General features: G+C 39.3%; 1 protein-coding gene across 1 annotated transcript in view; it reads right to left on the minus strand.

The window, feature by feature from the left end:
- LOC119429276 (alpha-2-macroglobulin-like protein 1) overlaps window positions 1–16,421 on the minus strand; it is a gene marked incomplete at its 3' end in the record, with an annotated part of 20,305 nt that extends 3,884 nt beyond the window's left edge. Inside the window, exons 1-8 of the mRNA XM_037696937.1 lie at window positions 16,329–16,421; window positions 15,998–16,178; window positions 15,693–15,849; window positions 15,483–15,535; window positions 3,710–3,730; window positions 3,234–3,399; window positions 3,065–3,149; window positions 2,823–2,961 (exon numbers count right to left, since the gene is read on the minus strand). Of these exons, the coding sequence (XP_037552865.1) occupies window positions 2,823–2,961; window positions 3,065–3,149; window positions 3,234–3,399; window positions 3,710–3,730; window positions 15,483–15,535; window positions 15,693–15,849; window positions 15,998–16,178; window positions 16,329–16,414 (888 nt within the window). The remainder of the gene's footprint in view (window positions 1–2,822; window positions 2,962–3,064; window positions 3,150–3,233; window positions 3,400–3,709; window positions 3,731–15,482; window positions 15,536–15,692; window positions 15,850–15,997; window positions 16,179–16,328) is intronic.
- Window positions 16,422–16,477: the final 56 nt, after the last annotated feature.

Consider the following 16,477-nt stretch of genomic DNA (forward strand, 5'->3'; position numbering starts at 1 on the left):
CCCCCCCCCCCCCCCCCACACACACACACCCATCTCTCTGATCTGCTACAACTCTATGTCCCACCATGTTCCCTGAGGTCAGCGGACCAGTTGCTCCTCAGTTCCAGGAACTCGTCTTAAGCGCAGAGGTGACAGGGCCTTCTCTGTAACAGGACCAAGACTCTGGAACGAGTTACCTCTGCTTGTCAGGCAGACCCCCTCCCTCTCAGTTTTCAAGTCCCGTTTAAAAACTCACTACTATTCAGTAGCTTTCAACACCAGATGATCTGTGTTTGATCCTGTATGCTCCGCAGCTCACTTGCACTGAGCCCAACTGGGTTCATTGGGTAGAGGCCCTGGCCTCTCAGGTTGAGGCCTGATCAATAGGCACTTGCAGTTGAACCCTCAAATGAGTAAAAATCAAAGTGGTTTATAGGATATTATATAGGTGAGTTTCTGTTTGGTTTAATATGGGTTTTGATTGTTTTGAGAGTTTACTGGATCTGCTACTGTTACTGTGAGTTATAACATATTGTGGGAATCCCAGGACAACAGTAGCGTTGTGTCATTCACACACTCAGTTCAGCTGAGCACAGCGTGAGCATGCTGGTAGGTAGTGGAACTTCCACGTTGCCTGACTCACTTGTGACCAGTGGTTAATTTGAGCCGGATCCTGCCGGAACAAGATCTGGGAACGCTCTCATTTTGACCCGTTCTGTTCCAGCAACTCTTTGTTCAGATCCGGCAGCTCCGCCCTTAAAAGTTCAAAGTCATCGTGCATTTTTAGTTTGATTATTTATTAAAAATACGAGAGGAGACGTTGCTTTTAGCTCGGCGGACCCAGTCTGTGGATGTTCCAGCCGCAGCACGTGCGGCGCACCAGCTACACACTCCTTCGAGGAGCAGGAGAGGAGCCTCTAGGTGTGGGGGGGTGAGGACGGAGGGACAGATTGTCACATTTACGCACAGAGACTCTACACAGAGTCCTTCTCTTCTCCTCCTCTCCAAATATTGTCCCTACTCAGTGGGACTGCGCACTGAAAAACACCCTCTCCCCTCCTCTCAGACCCTCGAAACAGAATCGATCATTTATTCAACAGAATAAATAAATGCCCTGTGGACAGTGCACGTTACGCACAAAAACGTCTCCAGACAGCTCTAGCGTGCGCACGACATCAGCAGTTGTCTGAACTCCTGTTACATTTCAGACATATTAAATAAAAAAAATCTTACTGTTAAAAAATAAATAAAAAAAATACAGAGTAATGTGTGATGTGTTATTCACATTATACATCACGTTTCAAAACAACGGCACTAATTTGTCAAAATAACAACAGCGATCAAAATGTAAAAAAGACAGTCCAATTTACTTTAATAAAAGATGGATGGATGGATGGATGGATGGACTGTCCTTAGTTGGACAACAGAGAACTGAAGCCTTGCGGTGTTTCAAACGGTGCCAGAGACTGGAGCAGGAGCAGAGAAGAGTTCAGCTCAGAACCGTGAAGTGGGGGGGAGGGGGGTTTAGGACACCTGATGGAATCAGAGCTGCTCATTCATACACAACCTGCTGTTCCTCTCCAAAATAGTGATTTTATTAAGAGTTTACAAATGTACATAAATATTGATGTATAACAACCCGTTAAAATACACCAAAATGCAGGAAATGGCATCTCTGTTATTCAACATTTTCTGTTAGAGGACCCATATGTTCCCATACAATGTTGAAATTGGCTCTCTGTGTTTAACCCATCCACCCCCAGGTGTAGTGGTGGGCAACTATTGAGGGCACCCGGGGAGCACTTGGGGATAGTGTGTCCTGCTCGGAGACACCACGAGATGTGCAATGACTGGGGATCGAGTCTGGGACTTTCGGGTCCAGAGTCAGCTGCCCTACCTCTACCCCATCTTGCCCCCCTTATTACAAACGTGCTGCTTGCTTCTGTAGTGTTGTGTCACTCATGAACATGGGCTCAACAGAGAGTGAAGTCTGTCACAGAGGGCAGGGGAGTGATTCGTTCAGTGAACCAACTGCCAATTTGTGCAAGCGCACACAAAATACTGACACTGAAGAGTGATTTGTTTACAAAGTACATAGTACTGTGCTGGAAGTGGCACTGTGTACACTTGTGCATACTGCACAAATAAACTGCATGAACTGAAAGATCGAGTGAACTAGTCTTTTAAACAAAATATTTCAATGAACTGATTCTAGGAATCCAGTAATTAAAAAAGAACAGTACATTTAAAAGAACTGCCATCCCTTCACTGAACAGTCTTATCAGTGTTATGTTGCATTACATTCACCTACTTAAATAAAGTGTTGTTGCTTTTTACGATACCCTGATTTATTATTTTATAACAGTACTTTTATTTTTAACTGCATTTTTACTGTAATTTATTGTTATTGTTATTTGTACTTTATATGATCCATCTGGAACATGTCTTTCTTGTAAAGGAGTCCTCGTGACTCAATGAGACTAGCCTGTATAAATAAAGGTGGAATGAAACCTTCAAAGTGAAGCTGCGCAGAAAAAATAAAATAAACACAGGTTATTATTCAAGCATGAGTTAGCAAAGTATGTAATAAGTGCTAGCAAGTAAGTAAGTAGTAGTAGTAATTAGGAAATGACTTTACTCTTAGTAGGACAATGGAGCACCAAACATTACAAGTATCTTTTCACACTACTTTCTCCAGTAAGAAGATAAAATAGTACTAAACAAGTTGCATGAAGCTTAAGATGTATACAGGATTAGGTTCAAGAAACAATGGATAAAAAAGGAGCGCAGAATCCCTCTGACATTTTAACGTAGAAAAACGTGAAAAATTGAACCGACTCTACCTCCTTTGTTTTTGTGTCGCATAGTGGAGTTGCTTCAAGTTCTTCTGGGTGTCTTGATTGCATACCCAAATAATGGTACCTAAAAGGTCGGCACACTTTAACCGTAATACTTCCTGGCACTGGCTGTCCGTATGTGTACCTAATTAAATGAGAACATACCAGTAAGTCATTTATACATCAAAGAGAATGTAAATCAAATTTCTAAATTTATATTGTTTTGTAAGAAATAAACTTTTTCTTACTTTGCACATACTTCAGCATCAAATTCTTCTGATCCAATACTTACTTCATCTCTAACATTTATCGTTGTGGCAAATTTGGGCAAAACTGAAAAAAAAAGGTGGTTACTTTAGTATTTAGATATAACTAAAAAAATAATTTTTTTAATTTCTAAAAATATTACCAACTTACCATACTTTTCCACCTTGAAGCTGTGATGTGTTTTTCTTTCACCTACTGAGACAACAATTTCGTAAGTTCCTTCACGAGCCTCAGAGTTCAGGGAATAAGAAAGCTGTAGTATTTTGCTATTGGACGTTTCATTGAGCCACTGTCCAATCCTGTTGTCAAAGGGATCCTGTTCAAAGAGTAAAAATAATAAATAAAAACAAGAAGTGATAGTCTTTAAATGTTGAAATGAAGATTTTAATGTCTTCAGTTACAGTCCAGTAACAAACAAACATTTAGATACTATAATTTTAAATTTGCTAAATGCATGATGTATTAGAGACCAATGCCGTCCTTTCCTGCCCAGTCATGCACATTTTGTTATTAATATGTTATTTAACATGAGAACACATTTGATAAACATAGCTACACATACACATTGATGTATATGTTTAGGTGAATAACTTTCTGAACAACAAAAAGTTTGTATACTTTCTTACCTCCAGCTTGATGATGTTATACTGTGAGAAAAAATAAAAAAGAACTTTGTCAAACAAAGCCAAATTTTTATTATAAAAATGAAAATTTGAGAGCAAAGTCTCATTTCTGAAGTTTCTTATTTTCGTTAAACAAATCGTAGGATTGGAGGATATTCACATCCACATGAAAACTTTGAAGAATAAAATTTAAAAACTAAAACTTTTCTTTCTTTTTTTTTAAATAATTCAAACTTTAGTCCATTCTGACCCACTCAAATGACATGTAAGGAGTCCCAAAACAAGATTTTTTTTTTTTTTTAAATGAGTGGAGCAGAGGAAAAAAATCCCAAAAATATAATTCATGCCTCCTGCCTAGCCTACATCCCCAGACATAATAGATGACATGCTTGTATTAGTATTGCAGTTATTGTCTTTTTGTTTAACTTTTAATCACACCAGAACATGCATGTACTGTATCACTTCAATGAGCAGTAAGGTATGGAGGATGGAATGTGACAAAATGAAATAAATAAATACATAACAATGAATGTAGCATTTAGTTTGTAAAAGCGTCATTAAATCATTAAATAAACAATTCCATTATTAAATATACCATTAAATATACAATTAAATATACAATTAAATTATTAAATACACAACTAAATTATTTAGATTTATTCAATTATTTAATTTTGTCACATTCCACCATCGTGTGTCACCATGAAATTATGTTAACTGTCAGTCTCACTCATCAAACTCAGTGGGCGGGACTAACACTGAGCATGTGAAATCCATTGCTTCGGTCTGATGTCAGTTCAAACATGGCAGCTCCCTCCATGCTAAGGTGACCAGATTTCTGAAGTTAAATCTAGGGACATTTCCAGCTCAGAGACAAAAACAATTAAACGTTATCAACATGAAATTAAGAAACAGGGACATGTTTAAACAATAAAAATCAGATGTAACAGCAGGAATGTATCTCTCCACACTGTTAACATTTCCTAAGAGTAATAAAATAAATAAGGACAAATAGGTGAATAAGTGGTCAATTTGTCTTCACTTGTTGTGAGGAGCAGCCAATCAGGCATCAGGGTTAGGGTTAGTCCCGCCCACTTAGTTTGACAAGAGAGGCTGCCATTTAACATAATTTCATGGTGACACTGGAAGGCAAAATGTGACAAAATAAAATAAATAAATAAATCATGACATAAATAATTTAAAAGGTACATTTCTTTATTTAATGGTGTATTTAATAATTTAATTATATATTTAATTATTTAATGATGTATTTAATAACTAAATTATACATTTAATTGTCATATATGTATTATGTGTTTAAACCAGCCACTAGGGAGCACAAGTAGGCCAGTGTATCACTTATGCTGGTCCCAAGTCTGGGTAAATGGTGAGGGTTGTGTCAGGAATGGCATCCGATATAAAAAACTTTTGCCAAAACAATAATGCGAGTTCATAAAAGCGAAACCATACCGGATCGGTCAAAGCCCGGGTTAACAATGACTGCCACCGGTGCTGTTGACAAACAGGGTGCCGGCGGAAATTGTGCTACTGTTAGCCGAAGACCATGAGGAGGGAAATGTGTCAGGAGACAGAGGGCGAAGAGGCAAGTGAAGAATGTAGGACTGCGGGTTGCAACTCTAAATTTGGGGACAATGATAGGCAAAGGTAGAGAGCTGGAAGATGATGCAGAGAAGAAAGGTAGATTTTTTTATGTGTCCAAGAGACCAAGTGGAAGGGCAGCAAGGCTCGCAGCATTGGAGAAGGGTTCAAACTGTTTTTACCATGGTGTGGATAGAAAGAGGAATGGAGTAGGGGTGGTCCTAAAGGAGGAGTTGGCAAAGAATATAGTGGAGGTGAAGAGCATGTCAGATAGGATGATGTGCCTGAAGGTAGAAGTAGAAGGTCTGATGCTAAACAACGTCAGTGGTTATGCTCCACGGGTTGGATGTGATGAGGAGGAGAAAGATACATTTTGGAAAGATCTGGATGAAGTGATAGAGAGTATTCCCAGGGAGGAGAGAGTGGTGATTGGAGCAGACCTGAATGGACATGCTGGTGAAGGAAACAGAGGGGATGAGGAAATGATGGGTAGGTTTGGTGTCAAGGAAAGAAACCAAGAAGGACAGATGGTGGTGGATTTTGCCAAGAGAATGGAAATGGCTATAGTCAATACCTATTTCCAAAAGATGGAAGAACAATAGTGACCTATAAAAGTGGAAGGAGTACGCAGGTCGACTACATTCTGTGTAGAAGGGGAAACCTGAGGGAGATTGGAGACTGTAAGGTTGTGGCAGGGGAGTGCGTGGCCATACAGCATTATATGGTTGTGTGGAGAATGACTGTTGTTGTGAAGAAGAGAAAAAGAGTAAAATCAGAGAAGAAGACCAAATGGTGGAAGATGAAGAAGGAAGAATGTTGTGAGAAATTCAGAGAGGAGCTGTTAAAGGCTCTGGGTGGTAAGAAGGAGCGTCCAAATGACTGGGCTACTACAGCAACAGTAATTAGAGAGACAGGTAGGAAGGTACTTGGTGTGTCATCTGGACAGAGTATGGATGATAAGGAAACCTGGTGGTAGAACAGTGAAGTGCAGGACGCCATTCAAAGAAAGAGATTAACTAAGAAGAAATATGACAGTGAGAGGACTGAAGAGAGGAGACAGGAATATAAGGAGATGGGATGTAGAGCAAAGAGGTATGTAGCTAAGGCAAAGCAGAGGGCATACGATGAGTTGTATGGGAGACTGGACACTAAAGAGGGTGAGAAGGACTTGTACCGATTGGCAAGACAGAAGGATCAGGCTGGAAAGGATGTGGAGCAGGTTAGGCTTATTAAAGATAGGAATGGTAATGTTCTAACAAGTGAGGAGAGTGTGATGGGAAGATGGAAGGAGTACTTTGAGGAGCTAATGAATGAAGAAAATGAAAGAGAAAGAAGAGTAGAGGTCATAGAAACTGTGGACCAGGAAGTGGGAAAGATTAGTGAGGGTTAAGTCTGGAAAGCTCTGAAAAGAATGAAGAAGGGGAAGGTAGTAGGACCTGAGGTCATACCAGTGGAGGTTTGGAAATGCCTTGGAGAGATGGCAGTGAGGTTTTTGACTCAAATATTCAATGGCATATTTGAGGGTGAGAGAATGCCTCAGGAATGGAGAAGAAGTGTGCTGGTGCCCATTTTTAAGAACAAGGGTGATGTACAGAGTTGTAGCAACTACAGGGGAATTAAGTTGATGACCCACACGATGAAGATCTTGGAGAGAGTTGTGGAAGCAAGACTTAGATGAGAGTTGACTATTTGTGAGCAGCAGTATGGTTTCATGCCAAGAAAAAGCACAACAGATCCATCTTTGCTTTGAGGATGATGATGGAGAAGTATAGAGAGGGTCAGAAAGAACTCCATTGTGTCTTTGTGGATTTAGAAAAAGCATATGCCAGAGTACCAAGGGAGGAGGTGTGGTATTGCATGAGTAAATCTGGAGTGGCTGAAAAGTATGTTAGACTGTGTTGGATTTGATATCTTTTATATCTTTTTATATCTTTTGACAAGCCTTGACATTTCTCTGATGATGTGAAATGATGCATTTTCTACAAGGTGTGTGCGTGTCTGAATTAAAGGATTTGAACTATATTTACAGGCCTGCATTAATTCTAAAGTGTTTACTTCATGTTATATATAATCTCACAAGTGCTAAGGATAATCATACACTAATTACTTCATGTTATATATAATCTCACAAGTGCTAAGGATACACACTGCTCACACATTGATTAACATAAATAACGCTAAATCACAACATTCATATACTTTATACTTAACATAGGTTGAGTATTTATGCTCTCACGTTAATAATAGTTCAGTCACACAGAAAATGTGTTTTAAAACTCTATACAGACGAAAGCCAGAGTAAGTGTCCTGCGTTCCAAAACAAAGCTCGTAAATCAACCCTTATCAGTAGAAGAGTGAGCCGAAGGCTATCTGCGGCCTTCGGAGGTTACCATGGAGATAAGATCTGCTCTTGAGTGGCTGAACATGGTGTCACTCGGATCATCAAGAGGTTTTGACATCCAATCACAAGTCTGTCTGAACCCGAAAGGGCAGGACATGAGAAATCTATAAATCTCGCTCAGACACAAAGTTTGGTTGAACAAACACGAGGCTGATTGACCAGGCAAGGTTCACTCTGACTTTGTTCCTCAGACTGCATTCTGATTACATGTAATATTTGCATACTTTAACTTTGTCTCAATTAAATCTTTAATACTAAGGTGAAGTGCTCCTGAAATTCTGTGCTCGGGTCATTTGAACACCCCAAAACCTTTCAACTGGTACAGGACATGTATGAGGACAGCAGGACAGTGGTGAGATGTGCTGTAGGAGTGACAGATAGCTTCAAGGTGGAGGTGGGATTGCATCAAGGATCGGCTCTGAGCCCCTTCTTGTTTGCTCTGGTGATGGACTGACTAACAGACGAGGTCAGGCAAGAATCCCCATGGATGATGATGTTTGCTGATGACATTGTGATCTGTGGTGAGAACATGGAACAGGTGGAAGAGAACTTGGAGATGTGGAGGTATGTACTTGAAAGAAGAGGAATGAAAGTCAGCCGTGGTAAGACAGTATATGTGTGTGAATGAGAGGGAGGAGGTGGAACAGTGAGGCTACAAGGAGCAGAGGTCACAAAGGTGCAGGACTTCACGGACTTGGGGTTCACTGTCCAGGGAAATGGGGAATGTGGTAAAGAAGTGAAAAAGAGTCCAGGCAGGATGGAGTGGATGGAGAAAAGATTCAGGAGTGATTTGTGACAAAAGGGTGTCAGCAAAGGTCAATGGAAAAGTTTTCAAGACATTGGTGAGACCAGCTATGTTGTATGGTCTGGAGACAGTGGCATTGACAAAAAGACAGGAGAAAAAACTGGAAGTGGCAGAAATGAAGATGTTGAGGTTCTCCTAAGGAGTGACAAGGATGGATAAGATTAGGAATGAGATCATCAGAGGTACAGCCCAGGTTGAACAACTGGGAGATAAAGTTAGGGAGGCCAGATGGTTTGGACATGTCCAGAGGAGGGACCGTGGGTATATTGGTAGAAGGATGTTAGAAATGCAGCTGCCAGGAAAAATACAAAGAGGAAGGCCAAAGAGGAAATATATGGATGCAGTTAGAGAGGACATGAAGGTAGTTGGAGTGAGGACAGAGGATGCAGAGGACAGAGAGAGATGGAGGAGGATGACTCGCTGTGGCGACCCCTGAAGAGGGAAAAGCCGAAAGAAGAAGAAGCTGTATTATCCATCCATCCATCCATTATCTTTACCCACTTATTCCATTTTGGGTCACGGGGGTCGCTGGTGCTCATGTCCAGCAATCACTGTGCGAGGGGCGGGGTACACCCTGGACGGGTTGCAAGTCCATCACAGGGCCACATAGAGACAAACGAGACAAACAACCATTCACTCTCTCATTCACACCTAGGGACAATTTAGAGTTACCAATCAGCCTAACATGCATGTTTTTGTTCTGTGGGAGGACACCGGAGTAACAGGAGAAAACCCATGCATGCACAGAGAGAACATGCAAACTCCACCCAGAAAGGCTCCAGGACCGTGATTTGAACCGGGGACCTGCTCGCTGAGAGGCAGCAGCTCTACCAGTTGCGCCACCGTGCTGCCCAAACTGTATTATGTATTTATTTATTTCATTTTGTCACATTCTGTCCTCCATACAGGGGTTAGAAGTGCTCTGCAACTGTGAAGTCGCACATGCACACGATGGCATATATTTCACTCATGCGCGGCCAAACGGCATACTTCTATTAACAACAATGGTGCTGGAGTACAACATCCTGTTTTACTTAAAGTTATATTAAGCAATAAACTGACCTCATCATTAGTCCACACAAAGCTTTTTCCACTAGACATGGTTTCCGCTCTCCAAATAAATATTTACATTCTACATACAGGATTCAAGTGCCAGCGTACATGGGCATTAGGTGGAGGTGCAAAATTCAGTGTGCCAGCTAATGACTCGGCATGGCAACTACAGTGGACTCGGGGAATTTCTGCTGTTCCATGAAAACACAGAATGTAGTCCGCGTAAATGAGGATTTTTTCCCCCCCGAATCAACATCTGAAAAACACTGTGTCTGTGTAAATGAGGCCTAACAAAAACACTCTCTTGCATAGAACAAAGCAAAAACTCTTTATGACGACAAATAATCTAAAGCTATTTTTTTTACTTTAATGAACTGTCAACAATACAAAAGCAACTCTTGAAAAACATGAAAAATATGCATCAGGTAAGTGTTTGAGAAAAATTTACCCTGATATACTTTGAACATTGTAAGAAAAGTCCTTCCCTCCAAGTGTCCATCACTGGGACGTTTGGAGGCCCGATAAGCATTGATTGCTTTGTCCTCTAGTCCAGGTGTTCCCAAACTTTTCCATGCCATGGCCCACCAAACAGCATTAGCTTCTGGCCGAGGCCCCCCTCGCAAACCCACAAACAATGTTACAGAATATGTAAAGAAACATCAACTTTTACAATGTTTTAATTTTATTCACTATATTCAATTAATTATTACAACTGCTGAGCATAAAAATGTTATCAACTAATATGTTTAAACAAATGATTATATTCCCACTGAAAAAAAATTTTTTTTTCAACAAACTATTGACCAAAAGAACAAAAGAAATCTAACCGCTCTCTCAAGCGTGTTTATCTGGAAATGACAGATACAGATTGCTCTAGTGGGCAATTTTTATCATTATTGTAGGAGCCATTTATCTTGTTTTTTTGTGTTTATCTCCACTAGGGGGTGTATTTCATTTTGTGCACTGAAAATGTCAGAAGAGGAAGGTGGTTACTTAAGGGCAGGTGTGATTCTGTGTTGCTAATGAGATGGGGCAAACAGTTTTTTATTGTGCTTAGTTGAGAGTTAGTGCAGATTTATTTGTTTCTAAATGGAAATGTCAATGTAAATAGATACTGTGAAGGAACTAAATTACTTTATTATTTAAAGTCGTAATGAAGATCTGCATAATCTTGATTGAGCGCACGTAAAACCAAAGCCTTCCAGGAATAACAGCAACAAGTAGCCTAAAATATAGCATTTTAGCCGCTACAATTATTATTACAATTTTATTTTATTTTTTTGCTGATTTTTTATCTTCTTCTCACCAGCTTATGGAGCCCCCGCCCTGGTGGCCCCCACTTTGAAAAGCACTGCTCTAGTCAAGGCCGGCCCTTCGCATAAGCAGACTAAGTGGCTGCTTAGGGCCCCGTGGCCACTAGGGGGCTCCCTAAGTGGAATTGATATTTTATTTTATTTTTTAGTAATGACTGATTTCTATATGATTTTATTACACACAATTTCATAATAAAGTTGTGATTTTTCTTTTAAACAACAATATATGTAACCAGGTGGTTTACTAGTTTCAAAATAGTGTTTATGTAGAAGTATTTGTAAATTCCCACCCATGTTGGGCCCATAAATGCACCTACGCCCCGGGCCATTTCCCCACGAGAGAAGTGAGTCAAAGAGAGGAGCAGCTTGTTCTGCTGGAAGTTACATTTTAAACTCTGATAAAGTTGTTAAATCTGAATGGAAACAACATTACCCTGTCTGAAGTTTATATGGGCTGAGTTTTGATAAGATATTAGTTTCAGTGCGTGAGCGAGGAATCCTTGATAAAACTAGCTTTGTTAGGAAAAGTCAACCACTCAGTAACAAGTCATGCACAATTTGTAACTTGTTAGGATTATTAGGATTATTTACTGAGCCCAACAACTCACATAGCAACAACATTAATCACAAAATGTCATACTGCATAGAGTTAGCCACTGGCCGCAGCCTACAACACTTGACGCAGAGCATGCACGTGAAATCAGAGGCCAAAAAATAAAAAACGAACAGAAATGGTTTAGTGAAAAGGTAGTTATACATTTTATGACGAGGGCCACGCTGTTAAGAAACATTTTTTATACAGAGAGCAGGTGTCTTGAAACAGGACAGCAGATGAGTAACAAAGTGCACAGCTCTGTGCTGTTTATTTCAGTCACCAACACACACGTGTAATGTGTGTGTGCATTAAAACCATCTAGCATTTCATGTCATGGGTATAGCAACTCTGATTTTAGAAGAATATAATGCAACATTCTGTTATAGTTTACACTGTATAGTTTTTATACTGTAAAATTAAAAATACTCAAGTGTTAAATGTTTTCTCTTTTACCTTCAGAAATGCAGTTACACTGTATTCCTGCTGTGCAGCCTACTGGAAGTTCTGGGTCAACTGGTGATGAGATGAGGTATCTGAGAAGACTCAGTGGGATTTATAGCTGAATTGTTGTTTTGTGTAGATGTGAGTTAGATTTTAATTAATAGTAATTGTTCTTACTCAGACTGACATCACCATCAAGAGAGAAGCTGTCCTTAAAGCTCTGATCATCTACCTAGGTGAACATGTGGAGCATCTTTTGAAAGAACACCAGGTGAGAAGATATGATGCCCTACACGAGCAACATCCACAGACCTTTCTTGTGTTTGAAATGCAACATTGCACTGGATATTTTTCCTTCTCCTTGTTATAGACTCCTCTTTTTTTGTCTATTAAATTTGGGCTCAAACTGAAGTGATATCATGCCAGAGTGGGAGAAACAAATATATTTTTTGATGACTCTTTGATCTTTATTGTAGCAACTACATTCATTTTAACTGGGGGAGTGGTGGCGCAGAGGTTTCAAGATGGGCCTGTGATTGGAAAGTCGCAGGTTCAACTGCCAGTACCGTCAACATCAAAATGTGGGTGGAAAGGGTGAAACACCCACACCTGCCTCCACCCTAATTCCCCTCACCCTGGGCCCCTGAGCAAGGCCCTTAACCCCCACCATCTGCTCCCTAAACATTCTCTCTTGAAAATGAGTTCTCGTGACTCATTGAGACTACCTGGATAAATAAAGGCTCAATGAAAAAAGAATGAACTGAGAACTCTTCTTGTTGTAATCTAGCTGGTAAATTGTCCAGAGTTTCAAAAAGTAAAGAGACTGTTAGACTGTTGTGCTTTGGCAGTTCTCTGCACTCTTTTACTATTTTAGTTGTCCTCATTTCTTGATTTTTGGTGTGTTTGCAGGATGTGCCGAAGAATGATCAACTGCATCTGGCACCCATGGCGATCTTTGTCACTGGGAGAGAGGATCCTTTCCATTAACACAAAGACATCAAGATAATCATCGATGGAACACAGGTCCTCAGTGAAGTGTCTTTTGTTGTTACAACAGCTGTTGTCATGTTCTTCAGGCTCATATACTCAACCTAAAATATCCAAAAATCTACAGGACACTCTTGGTGTACGACACACTTGAAAAGCCAAGGGGCTGGACCTTCTCCACCCGTATGTTTGAAAGTTATGGAACTGACAATAATTCCTACTGAAATAATGCTAACTATTATTAAATAACATATTTTCCACTGACCATTCTGAAAAGGAGATATTAGTTGATTTTGTTTGAGGAAGAATATCTAATTGTCCTTTCTCTCCATTTAGGGATATATGTTGTAAAGTTGAGTTATTTGTAATTTCATGGAGTAAGTTCTTTGAGTTTCAGAGTATTTAGTTTGTTTCTCTTCAGCAGGTTTGACAAGGACAAAATGTGCCCATTCCAAAGACTGTTAGCTAATCTGCACACGTGCCCATTCCAAAGACTGTTAGCTAATCTGCACACATATTTTGGTTGTTGTTTTTTCTTTTGTTACTTTTAGTACCACTTGATGTTAAGAGACATGTGGCAGACTCAAGGCCCGTGGGCCAAATCTGGCCCACCATAACCATTTCTGTGGCTCTCTACACCCTAGAGGGCCACAGAGACAGAACTTCAAGATAACAGTTGTGAACTTCAATATCACTTTATCAGTCAAATCAATCAGTTTTTATGTTTATTATGCCAAATTAATCTAATATAAAATATTTAATTTTTAGAAGTAGTCATCAAATGCAGAGAAAGTTATATTTTATCAGTTTGTTAATAGGACATTTTATCAATACTATATTATACAATAGTTTATGTTAGGTGGATGAATGATCTGATCATCTGACTGTTGATTGCAGTAATCCACATTATTAGCAGAAATAAAGGGCCCAAACCAATTTTCGCTTAGGGCCCCATGAAGGCTTGGGCCGGCCCTGGCTCTAGTTAACCCAATTCCACACTATTGTTATAGCGTTGTAGTAAATTAATGACACCAAGTTAAAGTTCACTTTGCCAATCCTGAAAAAAAACCAAAAACATATTTACAGTTCTTTGCTTAGAATATACCATCTGTTTTAATACTTGTTTTTATATACTGGTTTTCTGATCTTGTGTATTTTTGTGGCAGTATTGCATCATCACATACAGGCCTGGCATAGCTACTACAACGGTTTGGGTCATTTGGTGAGTTTATGTGCGGATCAAAATATTTCTGGAAACTTTACTGCTGCTAACAAGAGTAATATTAGAAACAATAAATGAAATGTCATTTTGGAAAGTGTCTCAGTGTACAAGACCTTAGGTAACGATGCTTTTATCTCTTGGAAAACTGACAGTAAATACATTATGTTATTAGTCATTTTTCAATTTAATTTCAAAATCCTATCTAGACCACAAAGTTAATGCTTCATGACCAACAGTAGGGTTACACCCCTAAATTTGTGAAGCACTGGCCTAAAGTAGGGCATTAACAGAGTACTCGAGTAATCTACACATCGATTGCTAGGACCTCTATCGAGGTTAAAAATGTAACGTCGAGTATCCGTAGTGACGTCATATTATGTGACCACCGTATGACCGTAGGGGCGGTGTTGTACTGTTGCAGGTCACAGAGTTTAGTGTAACACCGGGTCTAATCCACCGTCCATCCACTGTTTTAAGTTTCGTTTCTGACGTGCTGCATGTTTCTTCACGTTTGTAGTTTAATAATAATAACTAATAGTTTAGTTTTTCCTGTGACTTATTTGCAGTATGATAAATGGTAGGAGCATAATATACGCTCCCAATGTTTTGTTGGTCATTTTTTTGTAAATAATTACCTTTTATTTCGGTTTTATTTATTTATTTATTTTTGTATTTTGAGATCTATGATGTCATCAAATACTCGAGTTCTGCTCGGGTTTTATTATGTTAATGTCGAGTTTAAAATTTATATACTTGTTCAACCCCTAAAGGGTTTTTTAAAAGGCCTAAAGCCTTTTAAAATATTCTGATTTCAGAAAAAAAAAAACACAACTTCACTAAGTACTTTCTCTCCAGACTCAGAGATCCATATTTTTTGTTAAAGTCAATGTTGTAAAATAGACACAAAATATGAGTTGCTAAAAACACACAAGAAAAAAAATTCAGCAACAACAGAACACGTTGATCTAAACAGGCTCTTGGTTATTGATTCTTCAGAGGAAGCTAATCAGCTGTAGATTAGTAAAGAGCATGAGCTTTGGTAACTGATGCTGTTCATCTGCACAACTTTTGTTTAGCTCCACCTGATGGGACCAGACTAAGGAATGTCACTGAGATACAGGCGTTCATTTCTAGGCATGTTTTACTGCTAAACTTCTGATAAAAGGATTAAAGACCCAATACTTTCTTTTCTTGTTCCTTTATGGTAAATTATGCATGTTCATAACTATACGCAACACTCTACAAACACATGTTGTAGTTCACTGGGGGGAATCCTGCACAGTTCCTTTATTGCATGTCATTGTTCATATCATTTATGCTGTAAAACATTGGTTTAAAAAATGGAACATGAAATACTCACCAGCTCATTGGCAAGTCTTAACTTGGAGTCCAGTGTGACAACTCTGAAATGCACTGATGATTACAAAAAAACAAAAACAACACTATTGACATGCTGAACTTAGGACTTTTCAGTAAACAAATGATTAGAAGTAAACCATTTAAATTAGAAGCTCTGGTCTACAAGTACTGTTAACGGTTCGTTGCAGAAGAAGCCACAGCTCATAGTTACCCGTCTGTCCAGGGAGGTAGATGGGTTTATCCGTTTGGATAAAAGTTTTTGGTTGATAGGCTTTGATCATGACTTTTCTGGCTTCTTTTGAGTGAAATGTGTTTCCTCGTACCTCCACCTCAAATGTCTGCACCTCTTCATTTGTTACTAAAGGAACCTGTGACAGAAAGAACTTTAAAACTTTTCAGATCGCCATTACAGCTGATCACAAAATGTCTGTTTTCTCAGTCTTACAGAATATTTGAATATTACATTTTAAATGTATTTCTTGACATAACAGATGCAAGACCATTGTGAGTGTTAACCTGAAACTGAATGCAGTCATGAAACTCTGTGCTGGAGGTCTTCTCATACAGAGTTGTGTTCTTGTCTTGGGACCTCAAAGTGACAGTCATAGCCAACATTTCATTGGGCTCCAAGAGGTTCACACAGAATTTAGTCTCAGCTCCAGCCTCAAGAACTGCAGGTATGGTCACCATGTAATGTCTACAGGGAAAAAACTCACACGAGTTACGTCACTCGCCTGATTTGACATTGAAACACAAATCTGTGTTCAATTTACACACTTGTTTAAAACATAAACTGTAAATATTCTCTTGTATTAATACTTTTATTAATATTTGATTTAAAACTTACGGTACTGTAGCTGGTTGAGCAACAGATATCCCACACCAAAGGACACAAAGGATCCATGTCCACATCTGACTCGCAGGGCGACCCATGACTGACTGCAATGATCTGCAAAGTAAACATCTGTTATATAGACTGCAGACAGCAGGAGCACC

The sequence above is a fragment of the Nematolebias whitei genome, unplaced genomic scaffold, assembly GCF_014905685.2.
Source record: "Nematolebias whitei isolate Nwh7 unplaced genomic scaffold, NemWhi1 Nwh_scaf_283, whole genome shotgun sequence".
Taxonomy (NCBI): domain Eukaryota; kingdom Metazoa; phylum Chordata; class Actinopteri; order Cyprinodontiformes; family Rivulidae; genus Nematolebias; species Nematolebias whitei.